The sequence below is a fragment of the Oncorhynchus keta genome, unplaced genomic scaffold (assembly GCF_023373465.1).
Source record: "Oncorhynchus keta strain PuntledgeMale-10-30-2019 unplaced genomic scaffold, Oket_V2 Un_contig_24657_pilon_pilon, whole genome shotgun sequence".
NCBI lineage: Eukaryota > Metazoa > Chordata > Actinopteri > Salmoniformes > Salmonidae > Oncorhynchus > Oncorhynchus keta.
This window is the reverse complement of record NW_026284038.1, coordinates 34,537-46,739: the sequence shown is the minus strand read 5'-3', so window position 1 is coordinate 46,739 and position 12,203 is coordinate 34,537. Positions and strand designations below refer to the sequence as shown.

At 45.0% G+C, this 12,203-nt stretch overlaps 1 protein-coding gene across 1 annotated transcript in view; it reads right to left on the bottom strand.

Annotated features, from left to right (window-relative positions):
- Positions 1-12,203, bottom strand: part of LOC118378159 (myosin-11-like) — a 41,892-nt gene that overhangs the window by 2,194 nt on the left and 27,495 nt on the right. Inside the window, 25 exon segments of the mRNA XM_052505838.1 lie at positions 539-568; positions 570-709; positions 831-1,022; positions 1,173-1,298; positions 2,234-2,357; positions 2,791-2,879; positions 2,988-3,116; positions 3,821-3,982; positions 4,180-4,392; positions 4,639-4,855; positions 5,180-5,424; positions 5,747-5,899; positions 6,108-6,212; positions 6,414-6,620; positions 6,930-7,074; positions 7,325-7,537; positions 7,832-8,003; positions 8,305-8,428; positions 8,733-8,870; positions 9,031-9,237; positions 10,507-10,638; positions 10,771-10,879; positions 11,183-11,343; positions 11,549-11,618; positions 11,836-11,957. Of these exon segments, the coding sequence (XP_052361798.1) occupies positions 539-568; positions 570-709; positions 831-1,022; positions 1,173-1,298; positions 2,234-2,357; positions 2,791-2,879; positions 2,988-3,116; positions 3,821-3,982; positions 4,180-4,392; positions 4,639-4,855; positions 5,180-5,424; positions 5,747-5,899; positions 6,108-6,212; positions 6,414-6,620; positions 6,930-7,074; positions 7,325-7,537; positions 7,832-8,003; positions 8,305-8,428; positions 8,733-8,870; positions 9,031-9,237; positions 10,507-10,638; positions 10,771-10,879; positions 11,183-11,343; positions 11,549-11,618; positions 11,836-11,957 (3,725 nt within the window).

Sequence of the window (12,203 nt, the reverse complement as noted above, 5' to 3'; positions counted from 1 at the left end):
GAGGAGCTCCATTGAAGATATTGACCGATAAACCATATTTCACTCTTTCAGGCGGAGAAATGGCACAGTCAGTTGGACAAGAGTGCATGGGGGTAAGTTATGGAAAGTTAAAATGAAAATGGTGATAAACTTTGAGCGCAGAGGTACCTGCCACGTTACTCCTTGGGTTCTGGGATTGGGTTGCCTCTGCAATAAAGATTCAAGAAAGGCTTTGATATCCAGAAGACTCACCATGGTGTTGGAAACAGATATACTGAAGTACAGTTTTCAATTGTTATCTGCAAGCCCCAAAAGAGCACTTTATGATCCTTTGCCCATTGGGAGATGATTTAATTGTGGTTGGCGAATGGTTGATTGTGTGAAATGTCAGTGTGGTTGCTGTAAATCTACACAGTTATATATTGGACCTGCCTTGATTTGGGGTGGTTATCCTTTTCTACCGAGTGATTTGAGCACAGTGAAACTACAGTACACAGGAGAGGTCAGGAACAGGGACTCTTGCCAAAGACACCGCCCTGACTCTGGGGTCATACTGTACCTGAGTTTGCTCTTGAGGGAGTTGACCTCGGCTCATGGCATCGTTAGCCTCGGTGGACTCATCCAGCTCCCTCTGCAGCTTCCTGCGGGCAGCCGTGATGCGCTGAGACTCCTCCTCCGACTCCTCCAGCTGGCGCTTCAGCTGCTTCATCCGCGTGTTGCCCTTTTCTGCCTGGGGAGGAGAGGGGGAAAGGAGAGGAGTAAGGTGGGGGGGGGGTTCATAACACTGTCAATAGCAGAAAGGAAGAAGAGGGTGTTCATAAGACTGGTGTCAGCATGACACAACAACATACCTGTTCCTTATACTGTTCAGCCTGTTTCCTCTCGTCCTCCACCTGGATCATCAGATCTTTCAGCTTTTTGTCCTTCTGGCGCAGGCCCTTGGCTACGGCCTGCTTGTCTCTGCTCTCCTGCTCCACCTGTTCCTCCAACTGAGCCACCTTGGCCTCCAGGGCAGTGATGGATGACTTGAACTTGGACTTGACCTGGTCAGAGATGATGATAAATCGATACCCCACAATTTAACGGCACACTACACGCCCACTAAGATGGACCGGAAAGTAAGGACACTTAGTATTTTCTCAATGGGGAGAAACCCTAGATAGTAGATTTATGTAGATGTGACTATCTCTGACCTGGTTCTCCATCTCCTGCAGCTTGGCCTTTAGGTCCTTGTTCTGCCTCTCCATCTGCTGCCGGGCGCTCTCGTTCTTCTGGGAGGTGGTGCGCTCGGTCTGCAGCTCATTGTTCAGCTGGTCCACCTGAGTGTGAAGAGTGGTCAAGATGTGGTCAATGACGCTGGGAGTTCAAAACTTGGTCACTGAGGGTTAAAGGTATGGTCAATGTACATCCAAGAGGTGGTCAATGAGGGTTGAAAGCATGGTTGATTAAAAAGGTCAAGTTGTGGTTCTAGTGCAGGGCTGCCCAACCCGCTTCCTGGAGATTTCCTTATTTTTGTAATTTCACCTTTATTTAACCAGGTAGGCCAGTTGAGAACAAGTTCTCATTTACAACTGCGACCTGGCCAAGATAAAGCAAAGGAGTGTGACACAAACAACAGAGTTACACATGGAATAAACAAATGTACTGTCAATAACACAATAGAAAAAAAGTATTTATACAGTGTGTGCAAATGGTGTGAGGTGGTAAGGCAATAAATCGGCCATAGTAGCGAAGTAATTACAGTTTAGCAAATTAACACTGGAGGGATAAATGTGCAGATGATGTGCAAGTAGAAATACTGGTGTGCAAAATATGCAAAAAATTAAATACAAAGTATATGGGGATGAGGTAGGTAGATTGGATGGGCTATTTACAGATGGGCTGTGTACAGCTGCAGTGATCGGTAAGCTGCTCCTCAGATAGCTGATGTTTAAAGTTAGTGAGGGAGATAAGTCTCCAACTTCAGTGATTTATGCAAATCGTTCCAGTCATTGGCAGCAGAGAACTGGAAGGAAAGGTCTACTGTCCTGTAGGATTTTCAGTTCAACCCTAATTTAGCATATCTGATTCAGCTATTTAAGGTCTTGTTGAGCAGCTAATTAGTTGAATCAGGTGTGTTAAATGAGGGTTGGACTGAAAACCTACAGGATGGTAGATCTCCAGGAAGGAGGGTTGGACAGCCCTGTTCTAGTGTGTTTAGGTGTGGTCACAGTGTGTTTCAGGTCGTTAGGAAGAGGGGTCTTGCCAGTCTAACCTGTTGAGTGCTCTTCCTCAATCTGTCGTTGAGGATCTCCATGTTACTGCTTTCTTCCTCCAGCTCCTCCTCCAGCTGGGAGATCTTAGCCTCCAAACGACGCTTTTCATCAGACAGGGCTGATCTGGAAACAGCACACAGGAAACAGCCAATCACACAATGAATGCTCCCCTACATTACCACACAATGATTCAGTTGCACAATGAATGCTCCACTACACCACGCTTCAGTCGCACAATGAATGCTCCCCTACACTACCACACAATTCAATTCACAATGTTTCATTAATTCATTCCACAATTTTGACTGTGGAAAATGTTTCAGTGAAATAATGCAAGAGGCATTATAATGCTGTTAACAATGAATGCACATTAATTTAGTAAATGAATGTTCTACTTACTTTCCAGAATGCTCCCCTACATTACCACACAATGTGTTGCTGGCTACACCACCATCTAATGTTTCAATTCACTGTTTCAGACTGTGGAAAATGGTGAAATACAAGAGGCATTATAATGCTGTTAACAGCACATTCATTTAGTAAAGGTCCTACTTACTTTCCAGAGGTGTTGCTGGCTAGTTCGTCAGACAGCTCGTCCCGCTCAGCCTCTGCTTGTTTCCGTGCCCTCTCAGCAGCAGCCAGCTCCTACACACACACACAATAGCACTCTGGTCAAAAGTAGTGCACTATATGGGAAATAGAGTGTTATTTCACACTTTGCCATGCTATCTACAGTGAGCCAGGCTACATTACCTCCTGAATCTGCATGAGCTCAGCCTCCAGACTCTTGGCCTTCCTCTCGCTCTCCTTGGCCGTACCCATCACCTCTTCTCTGGCTGCACGGGAATCTTCCAGTTCCCTCTGGAAGTCCTTCATCTGGGCCTGGAGATGGAATGACATAGTTACATTATGAGGCATCATAAGGCTTTCATAATGCTTTATAAGGTGTGATGGGTTCTGACTTCTAAACTTGAAATATGAAAAATACTTGTTCATGGTACTGAGGGAGAGAGGGGAATGTAGAACGGTTACATTCTGTCAGAACATGTTATTGATAGACATCAGGTATCCTATGGAAAGGAGAAGGGCTACAGTCTGGTACAAGTCAAGAGGACAGCCGTGAGTTGGGGAGGAGTGAGGAATTTGGGCCGAGGTCAGGTCAGATGAAGTGAGAAAGAACATGAGTCACTAAAGTCCTGTCTAGCAACAGAGATGTATTGGCTGTCCAGATGTGTAAGGAGGGGAATCTGCATAGGAGGAAGGCTTAAATACCAGTGCTTGTGTAAATAGGTCTTTGTCCTTTCAGCTGTCTGACCAATTGGGTGAATAAACTTGGTTGGAGCATTTTTTCATAGTTGTCCATTAGTTTTACTCTGTTTATTTAGAACCTAACAGGTTTTACGTCAAAGCCATAGCCAAACCTCACACTGCTGGATTCATTTTACACCATGAATGTCAGTTACATAAGGCTACATAAGGCATGCTACATATGACTAAATAAGGAATAGGCTGTCATACTGCTCCATAAACACAACAGTATCACTGTAAGGTAATGTGTTACAGTATCGTTGTTCGCTCCAACTCACCTGGATCTTGCGCAGCTGTTTGATGGCCTCGTCGCGTCCCTTGTTGGACATCTCAATCTGTCCCTCCAGGTCCTTCATATCTCCCTCCAGCTTCTTCTTGGCTGCTGCCGCCGTGGCTCTCTGCTTCCTCTCGTCCTCTAGCTCCGTCTCCAACTCACGCACCTGGGGAGCACACACACAGAAAGCAAAGATGAGCACAAGCTCAATTCAGCAACATAATTTGTTGCTGTGAATGTGTGTCAGTATTGTGTAGCTCAAGAGTGGCTTGAACACCCTGGAGAGTTAATCCCATGAACCTACTACTCTTGTGTAACAAAATGGTGGCTTTTCCTCTTTACAGTTTTTCCTTCTTTCCCTACCTGCTTTATGAGCTGTCTCTTCTTCTCCTCTCCCATCTCGTCACGTCCCACCAGGTCCCTGTCGAACTGGGCCTTCAGGGCCTGCATGTTGACCTCCAGACGCAGCTTGGCGTCCTCTGCAGCCTGCAGCTCATCCTCCAGCTCCTCCAGCTGGGTCTTCATCTCCTCCACCTGGGCCTCCAGCCCACGCTTCCCCTTCTCCAACTCATGGACCTACGGATGGGATGGAGGGGTGGGTGGGTGAGAAAAGGTTGTGGACATGCCTGCCACCTATTGGTGGTTTAAGAATATTGCCATAAAAAAGAAAAGGTGATTAAACCTAGTCCTGGATTCAAAATCAGGCTCAATCTCCATGGAAAGAGGCTCCATTGAAAGATACTTTTAGTCCAGGACTAGTCCTGGACTAAAATCTGGGAAACTGGCCCATAGATTCCAGAGAAGTTGATTGTCCACACTCACACTCTTGCCCACGTCATCCTTAGAGCTGACCAGGTCTTCCATCTCAGTCTTAAGGGACTTGTTGGCTCTCTCCAGCTCCTCCCTGCTCTCCTGGGCCTCCTCCAGAGCACGGGCCAGAGACAGGGCCTTGGTCTCCTTCTCCCTGGCCTCTGCCTCAGCACGGTCCCTCTCATCAGCGTACTTACTGGAGATGGTCTTCTCCTCGGCCAACATCTGGAAGAAAGAGGGACATGGAGAAGGTCAGTTCAGATGCCTTTCAAGTCCAAATAAATTTGATTTCACTTACACGGCAGAGAAAGTAGTTAAAGAGAAGTATTTTTTTTGTTGATGCATGGTTTAAGTAAATATTTTATCCTTATTTACATTCTCCTACACCCTGTTTATCTTTAACATAACATGCATCACAATTGCCCTTTGATTAGTGTCAGCATTTTGATATGTCTGTTGTACCAGCAGGCAAAACTGGTTGGTATTGCGTCATTTCCATCCCTATAATGTTATGTCGACCAGTTTTGCATTTGGTTTGGTTGACTGACCCTGGTCAAACTTCTTCTGCTTCTTCTCCAGGTTGGAGACGATGGTCCTCTGGTTGTCCAGGTCCATGAGGATGTCCTCTAGCTCCTGCTGCAGACGGTTCTTGGTCTTCTCCAGCTTGTCGTAGGCAGAGGCCTTCTCCTCGAACTGGGTGTTGGACGCTTCCAGGTCTCTCTGAAGACGCTTCTTGCTCTCCTCCAGGAGCTCATTGTTGCCGGCCATTTCTTCTAGCTTCTTCTTGGAGTCTGACAACTGGTGATACAAGGAAAATAGTGTAAACAAGTGTATAAATGTACTTTCTTCATGTTTTCATTATATGTTCATTTAACTGTTATTTTACCAGGTTAATTGACTGAGAACCCTTTTCATTTCCAGCTAGTCTTAATTTTAAGTGGATGCTGTCCCCAATACGCTAACTCAGAAAGACACACTACAATCTCTTGTTTTGGAAACATAACGCACAGGAAATGTCCACTTGAAATGGCAACAAGATGGATCTCTTCACATGCAGTATCCATCTCAATGAGGTTTTACCGTTTGACTCCAGTGTCTGACCCGGTGTGTGAACTCTGACCTGTATGTTGAGGGTGGACACGTGTCTCTCCACGTTCCTCTTGGCCTCCACCTCCTCCTCCAGCTGTTCCTGCAGACTGTTGCGGTCGTCCTCCATCTGACGCAGCTTGGTGGAGAACTGCAGCTTCTGACGGGTCTCCTCAGCCAGCAGCTCCTGAGGAGGGCAGAGACAAGGTCAAAGTTCAGTATCAAAACAATGAGCAACAATTGCTACATACAGGATATCATAAACCAGCATTGAACCACACAGAGAAGTTACGGTGAGTCATTTTGGTAATTTCTCACTTAAAATATACTTACAATGAAATGTTAGCTTGCATGAATATGCAGTACAGAATAAACAGGATGTATTGTGTGTGTACTTGTGTGTCTTGGACTTGGGCACTGAGGGTGGAGACATCTTTGCTCAGCTTGATGTTCTTCCCTTCGGCTTCATTCAGGAGGTTGGTGACACTCTCTAGTTCAATCTGTGTAGAGAAAGAGATGGGATATCCAGTCATCTATTGCATTGTGCGTCATTCTACATAACGAATATCATTCTACAAAGAATAGGGTCCCTGTGTGGGTCTATGGGTGTTCCAGCAGGTCCACATTTTTTATGAATTATGGCCATATGGGCTCTGTGTGATGACATCATCATTGTGCGACCCCTCATCGTCGTCACTCACAGTGATCTTGGAGCAGCGCTCTCCCAGCTCGCCCTTCTGCTTCTCGCTGTCGGTGAAGCGCGCCTGCAGCTCGTTCAGCTGACCTTCGACCTTCCTCTTCTTGTTCTCCACATCCTGTTTGGCCGTGGTCAGGGAGCGCACCTCCACCGTCAGCTCCGACGTCTCCTTCTCCAGGGCCTGCTTGGCCTTGTCCAGGTTCGACTTCACCTGGGGGACACAGAGAGGAAGGGGATTCAACCAGTCAATGGAAATACTGTATAATGTAGGTAGGCCCACACAGCATCTAATACATATGGATTTTTCTGTATCCTGAAACCAGAGTGCTTATACATAGAGCTTCCATAATAGAAAGCGGTAAATGGATCCTGTTCTGTGGAAGATGGATTCATGCACACATTAAGTTTTCATATGCTTCAGAATGTAGTCAGTTAGTGACATCAAATCTGGCCAGTGAGATGATGCTATACAAGCAGATACAGAACTTTGGGCACTTGTAGTGTAGCTACATTTCCTTACCCGTTTGGACTGCTCCAGCTGCTCTGTGAGCTCCTCTACAGCCTGGGTGTGTTTCTGTCTCATCTCCTGCACCTGGGCCTCATGGGTCCGACCCTCGTCATCCATGGCCTTCTTCAACAGGTTCACCTCCTGTTCTCTCTTCGCCCTGCAGAGATGAGAGGATGGATGTTGGGTGAAAGAATGTATGGATGGATAGAATGGATGGACATAATGAATTGCATGAGTGATTGAATAGACCAAGTATTACCCTAAACTGTATGAATATACAGACAAATTACCAAAATGGCTACTTTCCAATGTCCATACTAGCATTCAGTAAGAATATATTGCTTCATACTAAGTGGTATGCCAGTGTGGATATTGGAACAGAGCCACTGCCTAGCATTTGTACTCACCGGAGCTCCTGCTGGGTAGCGGTGCTGTCAAGTGTATCCTCCAGCTCAGACTTGAGGGCCTCCAGCTCCTCTCCCAGGTCCCTCCTGGCCTTCTCAGTCTTGTTCCTGGCCTGGCGCTCTGAGTCCAGGTCCTCCTGAAGGTCTGAGATGTGGCCCTCCAGCTCCCGGATCTTCTTTAGGGCATTGTTCTTCTGGGCCATCTCGTCCTCTAGCCTAGGGGAAAAAGGTGAACATTGTTTATACATCGTTAATACTTTGTTTGTGGATGATTTCAAGATAAAACATATCACTAATAAAAGGCATATTCTGTGCAGATGCTAATATCAATAGATGGCACTGTTACATTTGGTGTTGTGTTTTAGAAGTCATAAACAAGTGTAATGTGGACTTTATCATAGTATCATGTGAGGATCTATAAAACAACTGAAGGGGGCTCAAAAGGAAAGAATAATGAAAAGTGACAAAATTACTAAAAATAAATCTCAAAATCCAGTGTTGGTTGCCCACCTGGCCAGAGCAGCCTGTAGCTCCTCCTCCTTCTTAGCCAGCTGGGCTTTGAGCTCAGCGATCTGGGCCAGCAGGTCGGCTATCTGCTCCTGGAGGTCGTTAGACTCCGCCTCCAGCTTACGCTTTGCTTTGTCCAGCTCCTGCCGACCCTTCTCCTCCTTCTTCAGACGGACTAGAGGACAAAAGATAAAGAAATATATGGAAGGTTACTCTATAGATGAAAATGTGTGTAGTGGCTGAACAGCTTCAATATGTTCTTCCGACAAACTTAAGGACAACAGATTGTTTACGATATAGGATGTTCCTGTATGGATATGGCTAGTTTTTCCTGGTCAGGTCACATGGTCAGGAAAACCCCCAAAGCCACTATTTGTAAGGACAAAGATGTTCAGTCTTGTTTGATAACTGAATAGGTGTGGTATCCATTGAGTGGTTTATCTGATGTCTGGATGGGGTAAAATATTGATACAAACCCTCAAGTTCAGAGATCATCGACTCGTGTTTGTTCTTGAGCTTGGTCAGGTTTTTGGACTTCTCTTCCTCCTCTGCCAGGTTGGAGCTGAAATCTGCTAGTCTCTCCTCCATTAGTTTCCTCTCCTAAAACAGGGTAAACATGGCAAACAGGTAAACAGTGTAAATCCTAAACATCATACCCCTGCTTTCATCAAATGCCGATTGAGTGGACAAATAGAAAACAGGATCAACTGTCATTATCAAATCTTCATTGGACTCACGGACCCAGAGACTTGACAATGCTTCTTCTATGATGCTGAGGACATAATATGGAAACTGACACACTAGTCTCTTGATAGACAAAAACACTCAAATGTTCCTTTAAAAATGGCCCATAGCCTTGACAATATGTCTCATATGATACCTGAGACATGGTACTATAACTAACCTTTAACAGTTTGGTGTTGTGGTCCTCCATCACTAAGACATCGTCCTCTAACTTCTTGATCTTGCCTTCACATGCTACCTTCTCCAGCTGCAGCTTCTGACGGGCATCCTCCTCCTCCTCCAGATGCTCCTCCAGGTCCTAAACAAAACCAAGAAGAACTGAACTGCCAGACTTAGGATTCAAACCAGCAACCCTCAACCTAACATGACTGGCACAAGCCTAAAGCAACACACACCCCAAACTCCAAAATACAAAGTCAAGGTGAAAGACACATAGGAAAAAAAAGGTCAAAACAAACCTGCATCTGTTGCTGCATCTTTTTCTTGTCCACCTGCAGGGCCTGAGCGCGGTCTTCCTCCTCTTCCAACCTGGCCTCCATTTCATGGAGGATCTCCTCCAGCTCCTGCTTCTTAGAGGACAGACGCACCCTCATCTCCTCCGCCTCGGCATACAGCTCGGTCTCAGCCTGCAGCTGCTCCTGCAGTGCGTTCCTCTCCTCCATAATCTGGATAGAAGAGGAGCCAGAGAAAAAGCAAAGAGAGCTTAAAACCTCTTGAAGCTATGGGGGCGCCATTTCATTATTGGATAAAAAACGTGCCCGTTTGAAGCGCAATATTTTGTCACAAAAATATGCTCGACTATGCATATAATTGACAGCTTTGGAAAGAAAACACTGATGTTTCCAAAACTGCAAAGATATTATCTGTGAGTGTCACAGAACTGATGCTACAGGCGAAACCAAGATGAAACTTCAAACAGGAAATGAGCAGAATTTGAGGCTCTGTTTTCCATTGTCTCCTTATATGGCTGTGAATGTGCCCTGAACGAACCTACGCTTTCTGCAGTTTGCCCAAGGTGTCTGCAGCATTGTGACATATTTGTAGGCATATCATTGGAAGATTGGCCATAAGAGATTACATTTACCAGGTGTCCGCCCGGTGTCCTTTGTGAAATTGCTGCGTAATCTCCAAGCTGCACGCAATCCATTTTCTTCCACGAGATATATCATTATGTGAAAAACACCTGAGGATTGATTCTAAACAACGTTTACCATGTTTCAGTCGATATTATGGAGTTAATTTGGAAAACAGTTCGGCGTTTTGATGACTGAAATTTTTTTTGGTAGCCAAACGTGATGCACAAAACGGAGCGATTTGTCCTAAACAAATAATCTTTCAGGAAAAACTGAACATTTGCTATCTAACTGAGAGTCTCCTCATTGAAAACATCCGAAGTTCTTCAAAGGTAAATTATTTTATTTGAATGCTTTTCTGGTTTTTGTGAAAATGTTGCCTGCTGAATGCTAACGCTAATTGCTACGCTAGCTATCAATACTGTTACACAAATGCTTGTTTTGCTATGGTTGGGAAGCATATTTTGAAAATCTGAGATGAGTGTTAACAAAAGGCTAAGCTTGAGAGCTAGCATATTTATTTCATTTCATTTGCGATTTTCATGAATAGTTAACGTTGCGTTATGGTAATGGGCTTGAGGCTGTAGTCACGATCCCGGATGGCTCGACGCAAGAAGTGAATAGAAAGAAAAGTGTAGGGGGCCCAACACACAACCCTGTGGTACACTAAACTTTCGAGTTAATGTTTTAATTTCATAACACTTATGTAAATGCCAATATTTTATTTTAGGCAATGAAAGTGGTGATAAGGGTTACAATAGTAATTTAATTCAAACGAATATCTGAAAAAAGGCTACATAATCCCTACAAAGATTGTGGAAAGCACATAGTGTGTTCCTGGTGAATGAACCCTATACATACTGTTGTGTGTTTCAGGGTGATCTCCTTCAGCTCTGATTCATACTTCACTGCAGACTCCTTGGCCTTCTGCAGCTCATCGTCCTTCAGGCCCATCTCCTCCTCCTGGCGGGTCACTTGCAACAGAGGCTTGACCTGCAGGTCAGAACAACGTGACTTGGTCAACACTGCATCCGCCACCAAAGTCTAAATCCGATGTCCTTGGTAAATCGGACAGACATCAAATGAATGGAGTGAGTTGAATAGTTCATGTTGTTGAAACTCTACCTTGGTGAAGAGTCTCCACCACTGCCAGTTCCTGAGTTTGAGGTAGGCAGCACAGTTCCTCTGAATCACCTTCATGGCCATCAGTTGCTGCTGTCTCTTAGCAAAGGCCCTGTTAGAACACAGGAGCGGAACCAACATTGACCACTAATGTAGCATTTATTGGCTCATAAAAGCCGTTTTCACTGATTCAGTTTCATTTGTGGACAGTGCTAATAACAGCCTACATAGTGGCACTTTCGGGACCAAAATCAGAAAAACGTCTGTCCTGGGAACGTTACATTGCGATGTCCCCTGGACTTTCGCTAACATTTAGGGGACATTCCCAGGACAAAATGTTAGCTGGGTAGAATTGATATATAGACGGAGGGCTTCATTGTATTAAAGCAGTGTCAACACTGAGGCCATTGCTCACTTTCTGGCCAGGAAACCTCTAGCCTGGGACTGGAAGGCGATAATGACCACCGTAATCTTCAGATCCCTCTCCTCCTCGAGCTGGGCCAACACGCCGGTACGGAAGAAGATCTTACTCTGACCAATCCGGTACAAGTTGGGGTCCAGATCCAGGTGCTTAATCTAACCAGAAATGGGACAGGAAAGGAATGTGAGAAAATGGGAATTGAGCTTGGTATGTTGCAGAGTTGGTACCAGTTGGTTTCTATCTTGGTACTTGGTGTCTCGTCTTGGTAGAATTCCAGAGAAGATAATATGTAAGGCTGTTTTCATAGACTTGATATGATAAATTTCCTGATGCTAGGATTTGGAAATGGCTCTTTCTTACCATGAGACCACAAGCCTGTTTGCCATCCATGAATCCCTTGGGAATAGCACTAGCCGCCAGGATCTCGTAACTGTAGAGTGAAAATATTGAGACAGACGAAGTCTGATTTAAGAGAAATGTTTACCACAGGCTATGTTTAATACATGCCAATGTTGAATGCAACTGGATAGTAGGCAATAGTATAGCCTGGTTAAACCAGACTGAACGGTGAAACCATGGTGAGCGACAGTGTCCAGGCTGGTTTAACCAGGCTAAGGCAACAGATTCTTCCGTTCAAGTCTACTCACCGCTGACGGAACTCCTGGAAGAGGATTCGGTTGGGGAACCCTTGCCGGCAGATACGGATGCCCTCCAACACACCGTTGCACTTCAGCTGATCCAAGACCAGATGGGCGTCCAGTTTCCCCGCCTGAGGACAACAGGTCAGGATATAGGATTAATGAATATGATTACATTTGCTTTACATATTGTATACAAAACATCAATGTTACAAATACCCAAGGTTAGCAAACACGTAAAGGGCAAGATTATTTACAGCTCCTTACAAATAGAAATAAGTACATAAAATTATTCTTTAGATTTGTCCTAAAAAGTTTAAAGGTTGAAAGTGAAAAAGTAGAAAAAGCAGTTGGAGAAGAAAATACTTAACACTCCT